Source organism: Kogia breviceps, chromosome 4, assembly GCF_026419965.1.
Source record: "Kogia breviceps isolate mKogBre1 chromosome 4, mKogBre1 haplotype 1, whole genome shotgun sequence".
Classification (NCBI taxonomy): domain Eukaryota; kingdom Metazoa; phylum Chordata; class Mammalia; order Artiodactyla; family Physeteridae; genus Kogia; species Kogia breviceps.
Window position 1 is genome coordinate 134,097,298 of NC_081313.1, and position 18,704 is coordinate 134,116,001.

Genomic DNA, 18,704 nt, shown 5'->3' on the forward strand with positions numbered 1-18,704 from the left:
ATAGAAGGAAGGTATATGTGCCTCGACCAATCAGTAAATGAAATTTTCACCTCGGACCATTCCTTTGTTTTCTGGCTATAAAAACTGATCAATAGCACATGTTCAGGCTCAACTCTCCCAGACTACTAGGAAGTCGGCCCGCTCTTCTGGCAGTGACGCTTCCCTCTAATAAATTCTATCTTCTTTACATTCTGCCTTGTGTCTGGAAATTCTTTTCCCATCCGCGTTTGGACCACGACAATTTTCTCAGTATAAAAAGTTTAATTTTAAAAATACCTGAAAGTATTATCATAAAATGTTATCATTTATTAATTCTGTAATTATTTGTGAATTCTGAGTGGTGGTTACTACAGCAGTAATATAGTATGTAGTTATAATCGCACAAAGAAAAACACAACCAGCAATTCATAGAAGAAAACAAATGACCAATAAAAAAATGTTCAGTCCTCAAGGAAATAGAAATTAAAGGACAGTGAAATACTATATTTCATCCACTGATATTGCACATATTTAAAAGGTTAAGAACATTTGACCAGGGTGTGAGGAAGTAAGCACTCCAACACACTGTTGGTGAGGTTGTAATATGGTACAAAGTTTTGGGGAGGACAATTTTGTGATCTCTTATCAACAAAACTATGTCCCACAGCAATGGTTTTTAGAAAATGAACAAGAATTTTTTACTGCAGCATTATTTATAAGAGCAAATAATTAGGGGGATAGAAAGCTTAACCACTTTCATCAGAGTTATGGTTACAAAAATAAGGTACATTCATTTATGGAATTTTATTACTGTTAAGAAAAATAAGGTAAAGACTTTCTAATGAGGGAGAAAGCTAAACACATTCCCACTAAACCCCCCTCCCTAGGGACAAATGAAACAACAAAGAGAACTCAAAATAAAGAGAAAACTGAAGCTTCTATGAAGTCTTGAGGTAGCACAATCATAAACTGCTAACTCCGAAGAAGAGCTGCCAAAATACAAGGAAATTTGAATACAATTCACGAAAGGCAGATCTCTGCCGATCTGACCCTGAGCTCTCCAAAACGCGCAGTTCCACCCCAAGACCCCCACCAATACTCCTTTACCAGCCTGCCACTGGGGAACTGAACCCCGGTTCAGAGACGAGCCATCAAGGCTAGTATCTAGCAGCAAAGCCAGCGTGGATGAGTAGCGGGGGGGAGTAGGGGTGGGGTGGAGGGGACGGCGAGGGGGTAGGTAGGATGCCTGGAAGCACACAGACTAGTGGACAGCGTTTGGGGGACAAAGACATGGCAAAGGGGTACCGTGGCGGCGGCTGCTACCGCTGCTGTTTCTTGTTTTTTTTTTCTTCTTCTTTTTTAGTATTTGAAACATTTTCGAAGATAAATTCATGGATTGTTTGTGTCATTTTTTTCAAAATTCTATTTTGAAAAACAGAAGCAAACCGAGTGGCAGATGCTATGCCGAGGGAAGTCAAGGATCCTAGGTTCGAATCCTGTCCCTGATCATAATTCGCTTCGCGACTCAAACTGCGTTAGTTTCACGATCTGTAAAAAATTGACAATCAACGCCAGTCACTGGGCCGCGACGCGGGTCATCGAAAAGAATTTCTCAATTCTGCGGCCCCAATTCGCTCCTAGGTAGAAGCGGCGCCCCAATCAGGTACCGCCGCGCCACGGCCTCGGGGCATCTGGGACTTGTAGTCCGCCCGGCGGAACTCGCTGTCCCGGCAGGCTGCGCGGCGGCGGCAGGGCTACGTGGCGGGGCCGGCTGCTGCTGCGCGGGCAAGTGGGGTAAGATGGCTGCGCAGCGGGGCGTGCGGGTTGTTGGGCTCTGCCCCGGAGCCCGGTTGGGTAGGGTCGTTCGGGCCCTCTTGCTACTGCTGTGGTTTGCGGCTCGCGGAGGCGCGCTTTACTTCCACATCGGGGAGACCGAAAAGAAGTGCTTTATTGAGGAGATTCCGGATGAGACCATGGTTATAGGTACGAAGGAAGGGAGAGAGTTTTCAACAAGACCGCGGTCTTGGGGCGGGGTTGCGGGAGGGTCATCTCCTCCGAGCTGGGAGCAGGCGGCGTCGGCGTGCCCTGGCGACCGCGGACTCAGCGCCACCTCGCGTTCCTCTGACTGGTCTCGCCCTGCTTGCCTCCAGGAAACTACCGGACGCAGTTGTATGACAAGCAGCGAGAGGAGTACCAACCGGCCACCCCCGGGCTTGGCATGTTCGTGGAGGTTAAGGACCCAGAGGACAAGGTGAGTCGGCGCCTTAGTCCCGCTGAGCCCTCCGCTCTGAACGTGAGCGCCAGACCAAGCAGGCGCCGGTACTTCCCCTCGTAGTTTCCGCATCTGCTAAACTGGTAAAAACAGTTGGTGTTGTGGGAATATCCTGGGTTTTCACTCCGGGCTAACCTTGGGCTTTTTCACTGCTGGCTGCTTCTCTTAACTTGTTACTGACCGCTGCATGAAACGCGCCAGGTCAGCTGTCTTCTCTGAGCCATTTCCTTGGTCTGTGAAATAGAAATTCATCTGTGTTATAGATGTGATGAGTGGATTAATTGTGGTGCTAGAAACCAAAGAGTTTAGTCGACTCTAAAGCTATGACATATAGACTTTAGGATTTCACGGAACAGGGTACTTTCCAAAAAGAATGAGCAGCTTTTAATTTGACAAATAAGGATATTAAAACAAACAAAACAAAAAACAAAAAAACTTCAAAACCGTTCAACTGTCACCTTTCATTGGAAAGAATGGCAGCAAAAGAGTTGAAAGGGCATGAGCTATGAATAAAGTAAAGCCCTTTCCAAGAGTGGTCACATGCCAACCTAATGTCAGACTCTTCACCCCTTCTCCAGATGGTTCAAAGGCAAGTTTTTGGCAACTGCTGCTAAGCAGCATTGGAGCTTTTAATTTTGTGGGATGCCTAGGGCTCTGCTTGTCAACTTTTGAGGCACTTAGAGCCTTACGCACCATTCAGCCCTATTCCTACCATAATACTCACTGAAGTCCCTTCTCCCCAGGTCATCCTGGCCCGGCAGTATGGCTCTGAAGGGAGGTTCACCTTTACCTCCCATACCCCTGGTGAGCACCAGATCTGTCTTCACTCCAATTCCACCAAGTTCTCCCTTTTTGCTGGAGGCATGCTGGTAAGTGGATCCATGTTGGACTCTTTCAGCCTCTAGCCCCTGGTCAAGACTGGGGACTGGTGCTATTGTAGGTGTGAGATGACTATGTCAGATTTTGTGTCTCAGTACAGCTGGGTTTCCAGTGAACATTCAGGGTGTGGTTACGGAGCTCTTTGTATATGCTTTGGTCAGAGTATCAGCCAAGGCTTATTCTTGCCCTTGGGCCTAGAGCCCCATAGGGCCAAACACTGGGGAGGCCTCAGTCAGTGTTGGCTAAATGAACAAATGAAGAAAGGTGGGAGGACCAGCTGTTAGACCCTGGCAGGAAGACAGAGCAGGGCTACCTGATTCTCCTATCTTCCCTGTCTGTCTTGTCTCCAGAGAGTTCATCTGGACATCCAGGTAGGTGAACATGCCAACGACTATGCAGAAATTGCTGCGAAAGACAAGTTGAGTGAGTTGCAGCTACGAGTGCGACAGCTGGTGGAGCAAGTAGAGCAGATCCAGAAAGAGCAGAACTACCAGCGGGTGAGTGGCTGAGCCAGGAGCAGTGGGCTTCCTCCCAGAAGCTGCACACTGACTTAGCCAGGAGTCACATGACAGATTTATTATGAACCCAAGGGATTTACATGTCTGTGCTGCATTGCAAGTCTAAAAGGTGGGATGGGTATTACTAACTACTTTTAATTGAGGAGACAGTCTCTTGAGGGGCTGTCATTGTCGTATTAGGAGACACACAAAATGACAGAGCAGGAATTGATACCAACACCTTGGGTGTTATTTCCATGGTTCTCAGTGCTCCCAGGATCAGGGGTTTCAATCTCACTTGTGTCCAGGAGGCAGGCAGGTACCATGAATGGATCTGTGACCATAATGACGGGTAGAATAGTGATCTATCTAAATGGAAACAGCTACTGTGGTCAGCTGAGGGCAGCATTGCAGAATTGCTAGCCCAGGGTTTTAAGAGGCACTTAGAGGTCCCGGTTCTTTATTTAAAAAATTCTGGGTTTTAAATGTTGTCAAAACACTGTGTGAGCCAACAAAAACATGTATGGGCTCCATCCAGCCCCTGGACCACCAATTTGCCACCTGTGCACACAATATTCAAGGAGCAGTTTGAGGACTCAGAGCAAGAGGGCTCAGAGCCCAGGCAGAGGGCTCAGAGCAAGTCCACTTCTGAGCGTTCCAGGACAGCTCTGTCTGATAGGGTGATACCACAGCCACTTTACCACTCCCACAGGCATCAGGGTAGGACCAGGTAAGGCTGTACCTTACAGATGAGCAGATAGACCTAGGAGAAATGAGTGGGTTGCCTGAGGTCATCTGGCTGGTAAGGGTGAAGACAGTTCCCAGGTGGGGTGGCTTTTTTTCGGGCACTTGACTGGAACCTGGGCAAAGTTAGTTGGCCCTGGGACATCCTCCGGGGAGGGAACCCAGCAGTTCTAGTGGCCCCAGCTGGGGCCCAGCCAACTCGGGCTCATCTTCCTTTCTCCCCTCCCACAGTGGCGAGAGGAACGCTTCCGGCAGACCAGCGAGAGCACCAACCAGAGGGTGCTGTGGTGGTCTATCCTACAGACCCTCATTCTCGTAGCCATCGGCGTCTGGCAGATGCGACACCTCAAGAGCTTCTTTGAAGCCAAGAAGCTGGTGTAGCCGTCCCAGGCTTCCCAGGCCATCCTTCCTTCCTGGCTGGGGAAGCAAGGGCCTCCTGGACTGTCTTCTCACTGGCAGGAGGCCTGGTCCCCAGCCATGGGTGTCTGCAGGGGAGAGGGGCCACAGCACAAGCTGAGGGTAGCAGCTTGGCTGACTAATACTGAGCAGGTGGTAGTCCCCTGGGCCCTTTGTAGTAATCTGAAGCCACTGGGAGCCCTACTGACACCTCAGAATCACAGTGTTACTGATCAGGGATGTGAGCCCATTGTCTGGGATGACTGGGGGGAGGGGAGTGGGTGGGCAAGCCAAGTCTTCCTTCTGTCTTCCTTTCCTAACTTGGAATTTTGACCAGGTTGGAGCGTGATTCCCTGCCACCCAGGAAACCTCACTATTCCCTCCTTGGGCCTAGACCCAGCCTGCTGATCCGGGGTGTGTGTGTCAATTGAGGGTGGGGTAGAGGGAGTTGCAGTGTGGGACGGTAGCCCTGAGGTGGACCCCGGGTTCTTCACATGGTTGTTCTTTTGGGGACTAGAGAAACTGGGGTTAGGCCAAATAGAGGCCTTGGTGCTGGTTGGGGATGGGGCCTGCAGAGTCTTAGTTACTGATTTCATTTTCAATAAGTTTAGGTTTGTTACATTGGTTTCCCAATAAAAAAAAAAATTAACTTCTTGTCCAGTGTAAAGTTACTCTACTGTCAGTGGGCATAGCACTGCAAGTGCTTGAGGGAGTGTCAGTTTTTCCAATGGGCAAAGCACTTCACATTCTAAGATGAGTACCCACCTGTGAACTTCATACTTTTCATCCTCTCCATACCCTCCAGTGACAGTGGGTGATGGTTTTTCCCAAGACCATCCAACAAGTGAAAAGTAGGTGGACAGAATTGTGGTGCTTCAAGGAAGTGCCTAGTTAGTGAAGGTACTGTACATTGAACAGAGGAATGCTGCAGGTGTGGAAAGGACAGGAATCCCTGAGTTGGGGGCAAGAGGGGGATACTGATGGACTTAACCAATAGCATGGGATCTCAGCAGTGACCTTGAAGGAGAGGAAGGATTCTGATGAAAGAAGGCAGGACAGGGATGGTTGAGAACAGGCAAACAGCTGGTATGCAGATAGATGGGCATTGTTTTAGCTGGAGTTGAGGGGGCAGGGTTGTGAGAAAGCTGGAAAGGAAAGTTGGTTAGAATTAGAAGAGCTTTGAATGCCAGGTAAGAGATTTGGATATTACCCAGTGTTCAACAAAGTTTTGAGTATTAGAACACCCTGAATATAAACTTGAGGAAGGTTAATCACAACAGTGTGTGAGAAGGAGACGGGGTGGGGAGGCACGTTTGGGGACTACTTGAACTGTCAGGAGAATGTAGTCTGAGCTCATATTGCCACTTAGACCTCTACATTTAGGGAAAAAAAACTTTTAAGAACAGCTTTAGAATTGCAGAAAAATTGAAGATAGTTTACATCATGCAGTAGTATGGTACATTTGTTAAAATGAATGAACAAGTAGTGATAGTCCATGCTTTATGCAGATTTCCTTAGTTTTTACATAGTGTCTTTTTTGTTCCAGGAGCCCATCTAGGAGATACCATTGTTACATTTAGTTGTCTCCTTGGGCTCCTCTTGGCTGTGACAGTTTCTCAGACTTTCCTCCTTTATTACCTTGACAGTTTTCAGGGATACTGGTCAGGCATTTTGTAGATTTCCCTGAGTTGTAATTGGTCTGATGTTTTTCTCATGATTAGACTGGGGTCCTGGGTTTTCGAAAGACCACATAAGGAAAGTGCCATTCTCATCCCATCATATTAAGGGTACTAATTAGCAACATGATTGTGGATGTCACAGTTTAAAATAAGTCACTTTGGATTTTTACATGAAACCTGACTTAGATCTGATACTAGTGGGGCTTCATCCTGATGCGACAACAATTAGCTGGACTGAATGGTAGTTATCCCCTTAAGATGGGCTTGTGCCTTCCAGGTCAGGCCTATCTCCCAGTTTCCATCTTTGGCCTTACCTGACTGTCTCTGCAGGGGTCAGCCTTGCCTTTGTCATCAGCCAGATCTAGGCTGGATTTGTCGGGGTTCTGGTATAAGGTACGCTGCCCTGGGAGAGCTCAGCAGGAAGGGGACTAGTGGGTTGTATGCTGGGTGAAAGGGGGGCTCCTGGGAATGATTAATTTCCTACCTACTATAGTGAAGTCCTCTCAGAAGCACAGTGGTTGAGACCATAGATTGTGCAACCAAACTACCTGGACTTACATTCTGAATTACCTCTCTGTGCTTCAGTTTCCTCATCTTTAAAGTGGGCTTAATAAGTACAATACTTGTAAGGACAGATTGAGATAACAGTAGTAAAGAATTTAGAAAAATGACTGGCACATAGTAAGAACTCAATGGATGTTAGCTATTAATATTTATTAGGAAACAAAATTTGCCTGGAAGAACAGAGGAGATCAAGTCTAATAACTTTGCCACTCTCTTTTCCCAGGTGGGAAGCTGGCTCCTCTGGGGCCTGAGTTCTCACGGTGACAGGGGAGATATGGGAAGTCAATCTTATTCCCTTCTTCAGTTCTCAGCTCCACCAAAGTACTCCTCTCCTGGATTATAGCTGCCATTTATATAGCGTTGACTATCGTGCCCATCACTGTACCAAGTTTTTGCATTTTCTCCTTTAATCCTCACAGCAACCATATAAATCAGGAACAATTTATATACTTAGATGAGGAAACAGAAGCAGGCTGTGCCCCAAAACACAGCCGAACTGGCAGAGTCAGGTTTCAAATCCAGCCAATCTGCCTTTAGTGCCTGTCTCCTAACTACTACTTGGGGTGTCACTTGAGGTATCAGGTTGAACGCAAGACTGAAACCTGAGCTTGGCCCTGCCGCCCTCCAAGCTTGCTGCAGAGAAAGAATGCACTTGGGCTGACAGCAGGACTACTTAGACGCCTTCCCTTGGGAAGAGGAGGAAGATGCAGAGTATCCAAGAGCGCTGGTTTGGAAGTCTGGAGTCTAAGTCCAGTCCAAGCCCATTGACTTGAGCCTTCTCCGGGGCCTCAATTTCTCGGGCTGTCCAGCGGCCCCCGGAAAGCAGTTAGCAGTTCAGGCGGTTGGAGCGCTCACGTGTTCCTCTGGATGCGGAACCTTTGACGCTGTAGCGCCGGGGAGCAGACGGCGCGGTCGGAGCGGCGGACCCTGCGGACCGAGGGGCGGGGCGGACGGGCTTGGGCGGGGTGGGAGGTGGAGGCGCCGCGTAGGCCGGGGAGGCCGGGCCGGCCCGGCTGGGAGCTTGAGCCCCATGAGCCGCCGCCTACCCCCACGATGTTCCCCTCCCGGAGGAAAACGGCACAGCTGCCCTGGGAGGACGGCAGGTGAGCGACGGCGGCTGGCCCGGGCCCCGTCCTCCGGGGTGCCGATCCTTTCCGGGCCGCCCCGCGGAATCTAGGAGCCCGAGGCCGTCGCGTCTCCGTCTCTGCGGGGCTCTCTGAGGGTCTGTAGTTCTCCTTGTGGGTCTCTCTCTGTGTTTGGGTCTCTGTTTCTATGTGGGTCTCCGTCTCTACCAGTCTCCGTCACTCAGCAGGTCTGTATTTTTCCGTTGACTTCCCTTTGTGAGTTTCTGTCCCTCTATGCGAGTCTCTCTCATTATGGGTCTCTGTATTTTTCCACTGGCCTCTATTTTCATGCGGGTCTCTGACTCCGTTGACCTCTCTCAATGTATCTCTTTCTGTCTGTCCCTGGTTTCAGAGGGTCTGTATTCCGTCTCTCTGATCTCTGCCTCCCCCATCACATCCCTGTAGCCTCAGACGCTACCTACCCTCCCTCCCTCCCTCGTGCTTCCCCTTTCTCTGCTGATCGCCCAGAAGAATACACCAGACAGAAGCTCTATGCTCTGCCTGGCTGGCCTCTGCCTTGCCGGGACTAAGTACTCCTGGCGTAACGTTAGTTCATTTACGGTACAGCTGTACTTGAATGTGGCCTGCCCAATGTGTTAGGTGTGAGGTTGACCCAGACCTTAGCTAGTGATTACCACTAGAGCAGAATGGGGTTGGCGGGTGGGGGAGAGCTATTTGGCCATTTAGATTGGGAAGGACTCCCACACTTCAGTCTTGAGATGTACCCCCAAAACTCTTCTCACCCAGAACACATGATAGTGGATCTACACCTGGTGAATGACACCTCTTTCCCTTTTCTCTGTTAAGTTTGCCAGGTGCCAAAAGACTTTGGAATATAGTGGGCACAATTCTTTATCGTTGGGAATTTTTCAGACTTGGTGCTGAAGTAAGAAGACAGGAATATAGTAGAAAGCCTGTACTGTGGATTTAGGCCTGGACAGGAATCCTCTTTAATAGCCATGTGACCAGAAGCATACTTAATCTTTCTCCTCAGCTTTTCCATCTCTGAAACAGGGATCGTAATATCTACTCTGCAGGTCTATATGAGGATTAAAGGAGATCACATATATAGTATTCAAACCCGTATCACTAAGCTTTGTGTGAGGGAAGAAAGGGAAGGTTATGGAGAATTTCCGTCTCCTTATTCCTTTCCATAAACTTTTGGAACACAATCATGATCCCACAAAACTTGTATCATTTCATGCTTTTGACACAGGGGTACAAAGATCCATGCAACAGATGCAGGTAATGTAGCAATTAAAGAGTGCTGGCTCTGGAAACAGCCTGTCTGGGTTTGAATCTTACTAGCCTTGGGCACAGATTGATGAATGAGAGAAAACCTCATCTGGTCTGCCTCCCCACCCCAGAAACAACGATGGCCTGGTCCTGGTAGCAGCTGAGGCTGCAGATCTGGAGTTTGCCAGCATGTGGCACCAGAAGCAACTGTTCTCAGTGTCCGCTGTCCTGAGGAATTGGGATTTCAGCTCTGAATTCAGTTGTTCAGTGATTTGGGCCCTTGCAGCACAGGAAGAGAGTGCCCATGGGGACGTGATCCTGGTAGGAAGGGAAAGCTGGACTGAGGGAACAGCACGTGAAAGTGCATGGAGTGCCCAATCCATGCCATACCCCTGGATAATGGTCACTGCTTCTTCCCCTGAAGGTGGGATGTTTCCCCATGTCCATCTCCCTGGTCTCTACCCTACCCCAAGAAAGAGCCCAGAGGGAGAATCTGTAGAGGTTCCAGCCTTCCCAGGCCACTAGGAGGATTGGCCTCTGCTCCTCCCCTGTGGAAACCCCCACCACAGGACAAGGAGGGGTAAGTCAGAAGCCCTACAAGGGTGTCCTATCAGTCTACCTCTCTGCTGTGTGTGGGGCCTGAGCCTGGCTTCAGGGCTGCTGACTACCAGATTGGCAGTTGTGCCTCTAGAGAGAGTCAGGAGTTGGTCTGGCTTTAGTGTGTGACAAGCATGCCCTGAATGCTTGAACCCTTCCTTTAACTCACTTAGCAAGCCCTCTGCTGTATGACTTGTGCTAGAGCCACAGTTGTGAATCTGATTACCTGTGAAGAAGACAAGCACGGACACAGGTGATTACAAAACTCTTAAGTGCTTCAAAAACGGCAGTACCAGATACCATAGGAACACAAAGGAGGGAGGGAGTATGTATCTCCGTTTGTGTGCACGTGGGGGTGGGGGTTGGCGGTGCTAGCCATGACATTGGCGTTTGGCCTTGAAGGATCAGTGGGGTGCTTCCAGGCAGATAAAATAAGGAAAGGCATTTTAGGCAGAAGCAGTGGACTGTGTGAGGGCTAGAGCAAGAAGGAATATGGTGAGTGGAGAAACTCTGAGTTGCCCAATGTGTAGCACTGGGTGAGTAGCAGGGAGCAACTGGAGATGGGACCAGGTCACAGAGGGGTTTGATTGTCAGGCCAAGGAATAGCAAGAAGGAATATGGTGAGTGGAGAAACTCTGAGTTGCCCAATGTGTAGCACTGGGTGAGTAGCAGGGAGCAACTGGAGATGGGACCAGGTCACAGAGGGGTTTGATTGTCAGGCCAAGGAATTTGGCCATTATAAACAGGAGAATCATCCATGAGATTGAAGGGGTCTGAGCAGGGCAAGGACCAGATGAGACTTGGGCTAAAAGACAGGCAGTGGGTGAGGAAGGATCAAAGGGCACTTAGGAGGTAGAATCTATATGACCTGATAGCTAATTGGTGACTCTCAGAGGTTATAAAGTAGATTGCTTTGCTGATTATTCTAGAATAGAGGAAGCTTCCCTTTTCTTGGATTCCTTAGTTCCTCCTTCACTGCCCTAAGGAACTTCCAGAGAGAGGAGCAAAGAAACCAGGTGAATTCCACCCATTTCTTTGTATTTCATAACCTGAAAGGCAGTCTCTCCCAGCACTATCCCAAAGTCTAAGATATTCCGCTGTTTTTCCAGCTTCTGAAATGAGCCTGGGTGCTGTTCCCAGCCCTCATCTTTCCTTCCCTCTCTGTCTCTCATCCCTTGTCACATGGGCTGCCCTGGACTGAAGCTTTGACATGCATTCAGTGAACTGCCTTTGTTGGTTTGGGCCTCACATTAGTTTGGGGGCAGGCCTGATCTTCTCAGAGTAAAGAGTGGTGTTTTCACGGGGGCTGAAACAGGCACATGCCCCTGTTTGGGGAGCTTTCTGGTCTGAGAAACAGGATGAAGCCAAGCTTTCTGATGAGGGTGAACCTGCATGGGAGCAGGTGGAAGGCAGTGGGTGGGGTCTCTAAGGCGGGCTTCTGCCATCAGCTCTGGACATGAGCCATTGTCTTGGGGAGGGGCAAGTGCAAAAGACAAGGAGTCTTTTCTCTGCCCTTCAGCAGCTCTTGGTCTGGCTGGGACTCAGGCACAGAAGGTAAGAGAGCATTGAGGAAGTGGGGCAGCTCCGAGACCTGGGAGTGTTTGGAGGTCCTCCTGGAGGTAGGGGGGCTCAGGCTGAGCCTAGAGCTCTAAGCAGGATTCTGATGCATGGTGGCAGCACGAACAAAAGCACTAAAGTTGCTTCTGCACTAATTCCCGGGCGCTTGGGGCAGACCAGCCACGTGCGCCTCACTTGTGGGAAGCCAGAGAAGGGTCTGTCACAGGCCTCGGCTCAGCCTGCCCTCTGACCTGCTCCCTGTTCTTGTCCCAGGTCCAGGTTGATCCCCAGCGGCCTCCCCCGGAAATGCTCCGTCTTCCACCTCTTTGTTGCCTGTCTCTTACTGGGCTTCCTCTCCCTGCTCTGGCTGCAGCTTAGCTGCTCTGGGGACATGACCCGGGCAGCCAGGGGACAAGGACAGGAGACCCCGGGCCCATCCCGGGCCTGCCCGCCAGAGCCACCCCCTGAGCACTGGGAAGAAGATGAATCATGGGGCCCCCACCGCCTGGCAGTGCTGGTGCCCTTTCGAGAACGCTTCGAGGAGCTCCTGGTCTTTGTGCCCCACATGCACCGCTTCCTGAGCAGGAAGAAGATCCAGCACCACATCTATGTGCTCAACCAGGTGGATCATTTCAGGTAAGGACCACCTCCTGAGCCAGCACCCACTCACCTGGGCCTTCCCTGGTCTCTTGGGGCCTGCTCCCTTTCCTGACAGCAATCCAGTACCAGGTGGCCCAGGCCCATGAAAGGCCACCCAGGGCAGCAGTGAGAGGGTGGGAGGTGCTAGACCCCTCTCACTGGGTGTGACAGGAATTTGGGGGGAGGGTTTAGGGCTGGGGAGGCCCCTGATCTGGTTTCCATTTCACAAAGGTCCCTGTGGCTGCTGTATGTGCCTGGGCCATACCAGGACAAGAGGGGCAGCAGGGAGACCTGTTGGGCAGTCATTGCAGTCACCTGAGCTCATGGGGGCTCGGGCAGCGTGGCAGAAGGGGTGGAGAGAAGTGATGTGGAGGAAGCGCAGACAGGGCTTGCTGGTGAATTGGCTGCGGAGATCAGGGAAAGGGAGAGTCAAAGCCATGGCTTAACTTGTTCACAGTCTGGTATTATACTAAAATCCTTGCCCTCACCCAAAACTGCTCACCTGCATGATCACAATCCAAGCATCTCACACTCCACCCCCACCTCCTTTCCCTCCAACTTGCTCCCACTGGGAGACGTGGACCCAACAATTCTTGGGCCCTGCCAGGCCCTTTAGTCCACGATCCTCCCAGTGTTCTCCATCCTCCTTGTCCTTACTTTCTCCTGACCTAGCTTGGATTCCATGGTCCTTGGTGAAAGTCACTCCCTCACATGCACCTCTACTCCCTTCCACTTTCTCCCTGGCACAACTCCCACTGGATGAAACTCGACTCTGCCTGCTATACACCTGCACCTGACAGCTGGATGTAGCTGGAGACACTGCTTATCTCCCTGACAATGAGCCCTGGCCCAGGAGGGCTCTCATTCCTCTCGTTTGCTGCCTCTCCCCTCCTCGGCAGCCTTGCACACCCGCTCCTCTCCTCACTCCTCCCTATCTTCATCTTCAGCCAATTACTTTGCTTCCTATTTGAGAAAACAGAATCAATTGGAAGAGAACTAACCCAGGTCCCCACACCTGGACTCCTTTCACAGCTTCTGTGCAGGTGTCCTCAGCTTCCCACCACCTGTCCCGAGGATACCCCTCCAGGGCCAGCTCTCCTACTTGGGCACTGGGTCCCTTTTCTGCTCTTCTACTCAAGGACATCACTCCAGCCATTGGCTCTCTTCTCTCCTGCATGATCAATTTTCCCGCCTCCTGGAGTATTCAGATCAACAAACATACTGAAATAGCCCCCATCTAAAAAGAAAAAAGAGACCCCCGCTTGATCCCGTATCGCCCACATCTATTGCCTCTTTTCTTTGCTCCCCTTTCTAGCAAAACTCCTTCCCTTTCTCCCCCCGCCTCTCTCTTGAACCTATTCCACTCAGACATTTACCCTCATCATGACATTGAAACAGCTGTTGTTGACATCACCAATGAGCCCACCTTGATAATCCAAAGCCCAGTTCCCAACCTTCATCCTATTGACTTCCTGGCAGCATTTGCCAAGTGGATTACTTCTTCCTTCTTAAAACACCAAAAGTTTGACCTTTGGGACAGCGCTCTGCTTCTCTTTCCTCTCTGGCCACCTCTCCCCACCTCCTTTGCTGGTTCTGCCTCATGCCCCTGATCTCAGCCTTGGTGTTCCTTGGGTGTCAGTGCTTGGGCACCGTCTTTTCTGGCTCCAGTTGTTCCCCAGGGGATCTCATCTAGTGCCAAGACATCAAATCTCATTTCTACGCTGATGAATCCCAAGTCTGTATTCCCAGCCCAGACCTCTTTCCTGAACTCCAGACCCATATATCCAGCCAGCTGCCTGTGCAGCCCTCTGTTTGGTGGTCTCAAGAGGCATCTCAAGCTTAACATGATTAAAACTGAATTCCTGATTTCCTACCTGTCCCTGACCTTCTCCTGCCCCCTTCCTCATTTCAGGAAATGGAAACTCCACACTCCCGGCTGCTCAGGCCAGAAAGCCTTCGGGTCATCCTCAACTCCTGCTCCCTCACACAACACGTCTAGTCCGTCAGCAGAATGCATCTAGAATCTGCCCTCTTCTCACCATCTCTACTGCCACCTCCCTGAGTTAAGGCATCATCATCTCATGCCTAAATTATTGTAACAGCCTCCCAACCTGTCTCCCTGCTTCCGCCCCTCACCTTCCAGTCTCTTCTCAACACCCCAACTAGAGTGATCCTGTTAAACGCTGAGTCACAGCACATAATGCTTCTGCTCTAAGCCCTTCAGTGGCTCCCCATCTCATCCAGGGTCAAAGCGCAAGTCCTTCAGGAACCTGTCACCCTCTGACCCCATTCCCTGAGATCTCTCACTCACTCTGCTTCACCCCATTGCTATCTGCTCCTGCCTCGGGCCCTGGGAGTTGCTCTTCCCTCTGCTCGGAGCCCCATTCCCCTGATTTCCACAGGGCTCATTCCCTCAGGCCTTCAGGTTCTGCTCACACGTCACCCTGTCACGCTGGCCCTCCCTGACCACGTCATCTAAAAGGGCAACCCCCACCCCACAGCATGCTTTATCCTCGTCACCCTGCTTTACTATTCTTCTCAGCACTTAACCACTCCCTGGCTTGTTACATATTTACTTATTTGTGTATTTTTGTCTCTTCTTATTAGAATGTCAGCTCCTTGAGGGCTTTGATTTCTCACTGCTGTATCTCCAGTGCTCTGAATAGTTTCTGGCACATAATAGGTGCTCAGTAAACATTTGTGAGATACGTGGAGGGGCAGATGTGCAGCTGGGCAGCCCCACAATGAAGTCGGTGTCAGGCTGGAGGGCAGCATGGGTACTGGGGGTGGGTGCTGTGGAGGATGGGCTCTCATGCAGAGATTGGGGGAGAGCAAGCTCACTGCCCCTGGCCCAGCCTCGGTGCCCTGCACAGGTTCAACCGGGCAGCACTCATCAACGCGGGCTTTCTGGAGAGCAGCAACAGCACAGACTACATCGCCATGCACGACGTGGACCTGCTCCCTCTCAATGAGGAGCTGGACTATGGCTTCCCAGAGACCGGGCCCTTCCACGTGGCCTCCCCGGAGCTCCACCCGCTCTACCACTACAAGACCTACGTCGGTGGCATCCTGCTGCTTTCCAAGCAGCACTACCAGCTGGTGAGTCCTGGTGCACCTGCTCTGCTGAGAGCCAGGGAGCACCCACCTGGATGGGGGCAGTGGCAAGAGGAGCAGCATTTCTAGGGCCCAGCAGATGGAGGATCCTGCTTGGGGAGCCCAGGAGCAGCCAGAGGCATGAGAGAGGAGCAGGACCAAGCAAGCCAGTTAGGGAGGATTCTGCCACAGTAACAGAACCCCTGTGCAAACTGGCTTCAGAAGCCCCGGGGTTCGTTGCCTCTCAAAGTGGAAAAGTCTGGGTGGGGCTGTCTTGCCCAGCCTCTCAGATGATATCACCAGGACACCATTTCACCTTCCATCTCTCAGCTCTGCCTTCTCTAGACTGGCTTTATTTTCAGATGTTCAGATGCAAGGTGGTGGTTGTAGCTGCAACCTGCATCCGTCTAGGCCCAAGTCCAGTGGAAAATGGAGCCGCCTGTTTCCAACAGCCCAGACAGGAGACACATAGCTGCCCCATGCTGGCTCTTGATTGGCCTGGCTTGAGTTACAGGTCTATCCCTGAATCAGTCACTGTGGTACGGGGTGGGTGGGAGTGGGTGGTGGGGTGGGAAGAACTGAGTGGCTTAGACCACCGGCTCTTGCTCCTCTCTTCAAGCTGTGGCTGAAGCCAGCTTAATGTAAATAAAGCCTGAAGTGGATGGCAAAAATTAATGTCTGCCATAGACCCCACCGTCCCTCTCCCGCACAGAGGAAGAGAGCAGGGCAGAGCCCCCCAGGAGAAATGGGAGTATGGGGCCAGGCAGAAATAGAGCAGCAATTGGCACTTGTTCCCATCATTAGCTCTCCAGAGGTCTCCTCCCACCAGTCAGACATTTTTGAGAAACGAATCATCTCGCACAAATCCAAGGCCCCATTAGAACAGGCAGAGGGACTGGGATGTGCTGACTATTCCCCCAGTACCTCAGAGGTTGTGGGAACTGAAAGCATCTGAGTGTACATTCAGAACTGCTGGGGAGGAGGAGGAAAGGGGGCCTGGCCTGGCCCAGCTTGGGCTAGGGACTCCCAAGTGGTAGGAGACTAAAGAGCACCCTGGGAGGATGGGGCAAGTGACATTGCTTGTCTTTGTGTCAGTGCAACGGGATGTCCAACCGCTTCTGGGGCTGGGGCCGTGAGGACGACGAGTTCTACCGGCGCATCAAAGGAGCCGGGCTCCAGGTAATGCTCCCCCACCGCCCCACCTCTTCAGCCATCATGGCTGCCCTGAGATGAAGTTCCTGGGGCTGGGAGATGGCACCCCTGGTTCTGCTCCCAGCCCTGCCCCCGACTAGCACACCTCTCCTGAAGAATGGGAATGCAGGCCTCTGCCTGTGGGCTGCAGCAGGCAGTGGGGCCCCGGGGGACTAACGGTGAGGGCCAGGGCTCCAGGAGAGGCAGCCTGATCCAACTTCCTTTGGTCTCCTTAGCTTTTCCGCCCCTCGGGAATCACAACTGGGTACAAGACATTTCGCCACCTGCATGACCCAGCCTGGAGGAAGAGGGACCAGAAGCGCATCGCGGCTCAAAAACAGGTACTGGCTGGTCCCTTGATCGGGGATGGATAGGTGGTATATGGGGAACCAGCAGGCCCAAGCATTTCACCAAGTTCTCCTTGGGCCCGAGTGGTCCCCTCCTCCCTTGCTTGGCCCTGGTCAGTCGTCGGCATTCTGCTTGGGCACCATGCCCTCCTCTGGTGGCTGCCATGGCTCCTGGGCTCTGTGGGTCAGCAGAGACCTCAGGGTCCACACAGGCTGTGTGTTGGGTGGGGGGAGTGGGGATGGGACTCAGCTGAAGGTGCCAGAATCCTAGGCAGACCTGGGATACAGGAGTCCCCATCCCTCAAATAGCCTCTTCTCTAGGAGCCAGATTAGTTCAGCTGGAAAACCCCTGCTGTCCTGCTGACAAGGATGTGTAGCCATGGGCGAGACTTCCCATCTCTGAGCTTCCCTTTTCCCTCTCTTCTGTGGGGATCATAGGACCTCTAATGACAAGGTCATGGGGGATCAGTGGACAGCTGGCACCCACAAAGCCCTGAGTACATGCTCTCCCCTTTTCCTTCCCAGGAGCAGTTCAGGGTGGACCGGGAGGGAGGCCTGAGCACCGTGAAGTACCGCGTGGATTCCCGTACAGCCCTGTCTGTGGGCGGGGCCCCCTGCACTGTTCTCAACATCATGTTGGACTGTGACAAGGCTGCCACCCCCTGGTGCACATTCAGCTGAGTTGGCTGGACAGCAAGGAAGCCTGTGCCTACAGGCCATACTGCTACTCAAGCCCAGGGCAAAGCCTCAGGCCCTGAGCCCAGCTCCAATGGGACGTGGAGTGGCCTGAAGCAGTGGACAGCAAGCCACGTGTTTGCAGCAGCCCGGCCCCCAGAGGCAGGCTTGAGCCAGGAGAGGACACACGCAGGGTGCCTGGGACGCTGCCAGCAATAAACAGTGATGGAGAGAGCCTGGGACATGGCTTCCAACTGAGACTCTCCACTCTGCCTTCCTGCTTGCCCTGCCCTACCCTCCTTTGTGTGCTGAGATCTGCAAGATCTTGTTCCTTCTCCTGGACTGCCAGGCCACTGATGTGGGTGGCCAGGGCCATCAGGAGAGTTAAAACTGCAGAGACCAGTGTACAAGCTCCACAGAAAGGAAGCTAGAGACCAGCTCTAGCTGGTTGTCACCCTGAAGGAGTGTGGGCCTGGTGTTGCCAGATCTTCTGATTTTTTCAAAAGAAAGTAGAATTCTGGATTCTTGAGTGAAATTGGTTAATTTTTAAATGATAGCAACTAATTCAAACTTTTAATAAGTATGGCAAGCCAAACCAAATGTGTTTTGAACAACCAGTTTGTCACCTGTGGCTGAGGGGAAGGGGATGGGGCAAAAGATGACGCTTCTCTTAGTTATAAGCTGGCAAGGAGTTGGGGCCAGGCTAGGGAAGACGAGGCCAGGGGAAGCTCAGGTGGGAGAGAACCCCAAGGCACAAGGTCCCTATTTCCTCCCTCAGCACTCCAGGCTTCGCTGCCCTTCTGGACAGTCTGACCACTGCCAGGCTCTGGTGGGCTCCGACTGGAAGGGGTGCTTCATCCTGCCTCACTGAGATGGACAGAAATAGATCACAGGACTGGATTGAGGGTAGGCAGGCTGCATTTGCAAAGACTCACTGGGTCATGGTTCAGGGAGGGAAGACCATGTTTCTGAGGTGGGAGGAAGATGAGAAGTAGGAGAACCCCTCGAGTATTCCCACAGCACGAGGGGAGATTACCAGTGGTCGCCAAATGCCACGGAGAGGTGAGGGAGGGGAGCCAAGGGAGCTGGTGGAACTGGGGAGTCATCTTGGAGGAACCATCTGGAGGTAAGCCCAGGGCCAATGAGAGAGGAAAGTGTGATGGGTCCTGAAAGGTAAATCACTCACTCTTTCAGGGCATTTGACTGCCAAAGATTTGGGGCAGAAGTCAGAGGAG

General features: G+C 51.7%; 2 protein-coding genes across 14 annotated transcripts; both read left to right on the top strand.

Annotated features, from left to right (window-relative positions):
* The first annotated feature begins 1,702 nt into the window (after positions 1-1,702).
* On the top strand, positions 1,703-5,416 carry LOC131755257 (transmembrane emp24 domain-containing protein 9). The gene is made up of 5 exons (XM_059061682.2): positions 1,703-1,962; positions 2,130-2,230; positions 2,995-3,120; positions 3,481-3,627; positions 4,603-5,416. Exons 1-5 carry the CDS (start codon positions 1,779-1,781, stop codon positions 4,750-4,752), a joined length of 708 nt encoding a protein of 235 aa, XP_058917665.1. The 5' UTR covers positions 1,703-1,778; the 3' UTR covers positions 4,753-5,416.
* Positions 5,417-7,953: 2,537 nt separating this feature from the next.
* B4GALT7 (beta-1,4-galactosyltransferase 7) lies at positions 7,954-18,083 on the top strand. Of its 13 annotated transcripts, XM_067031976.1 has the most exons (8): positions 7,972-8,322; positions 9,351-9,691; positions 9,795-9,950; positions 11,798-12,160; positions 15,037-15,262; positions 16,352-16,435; positions 16,684-16,788; positions 17,320-18,083. In XM_067031976.1, exons 4-8 carry the CDS (start codon positions 11,916-11,918, stop codon positions 17,473-17,475), a joined length of 816 nt encoding a protein of 271 aa, XP_066888077.1. In that variant the 5' UTR covers positions 7,972-8,322; positions 9,351-9,691; positions 9,795-9,950; positions 11,798-11,915; the 3' UTR covers positions 17,476-18,083. The 13 variants fall into 13 exon arrangements, with proteins under 13 accessions (XP_066888079.1, XP_066888073.1, XP_058917650.1 ...); XM_067031972.1 differs by lacking the exon at positions 9,351-9,691 and having other exon boundaries at positions 7,960-8,232; positions 15,019-15,262; XM_059061667.2 differs by lacking the exon at positions 9,351-9,691 and having other exon boundaries at positions 7,960-8,113; positions 15,019-15,262.
* The last annotated feature ends 621 nt before the right edge of the window (positions 18,084-18,704 follow it).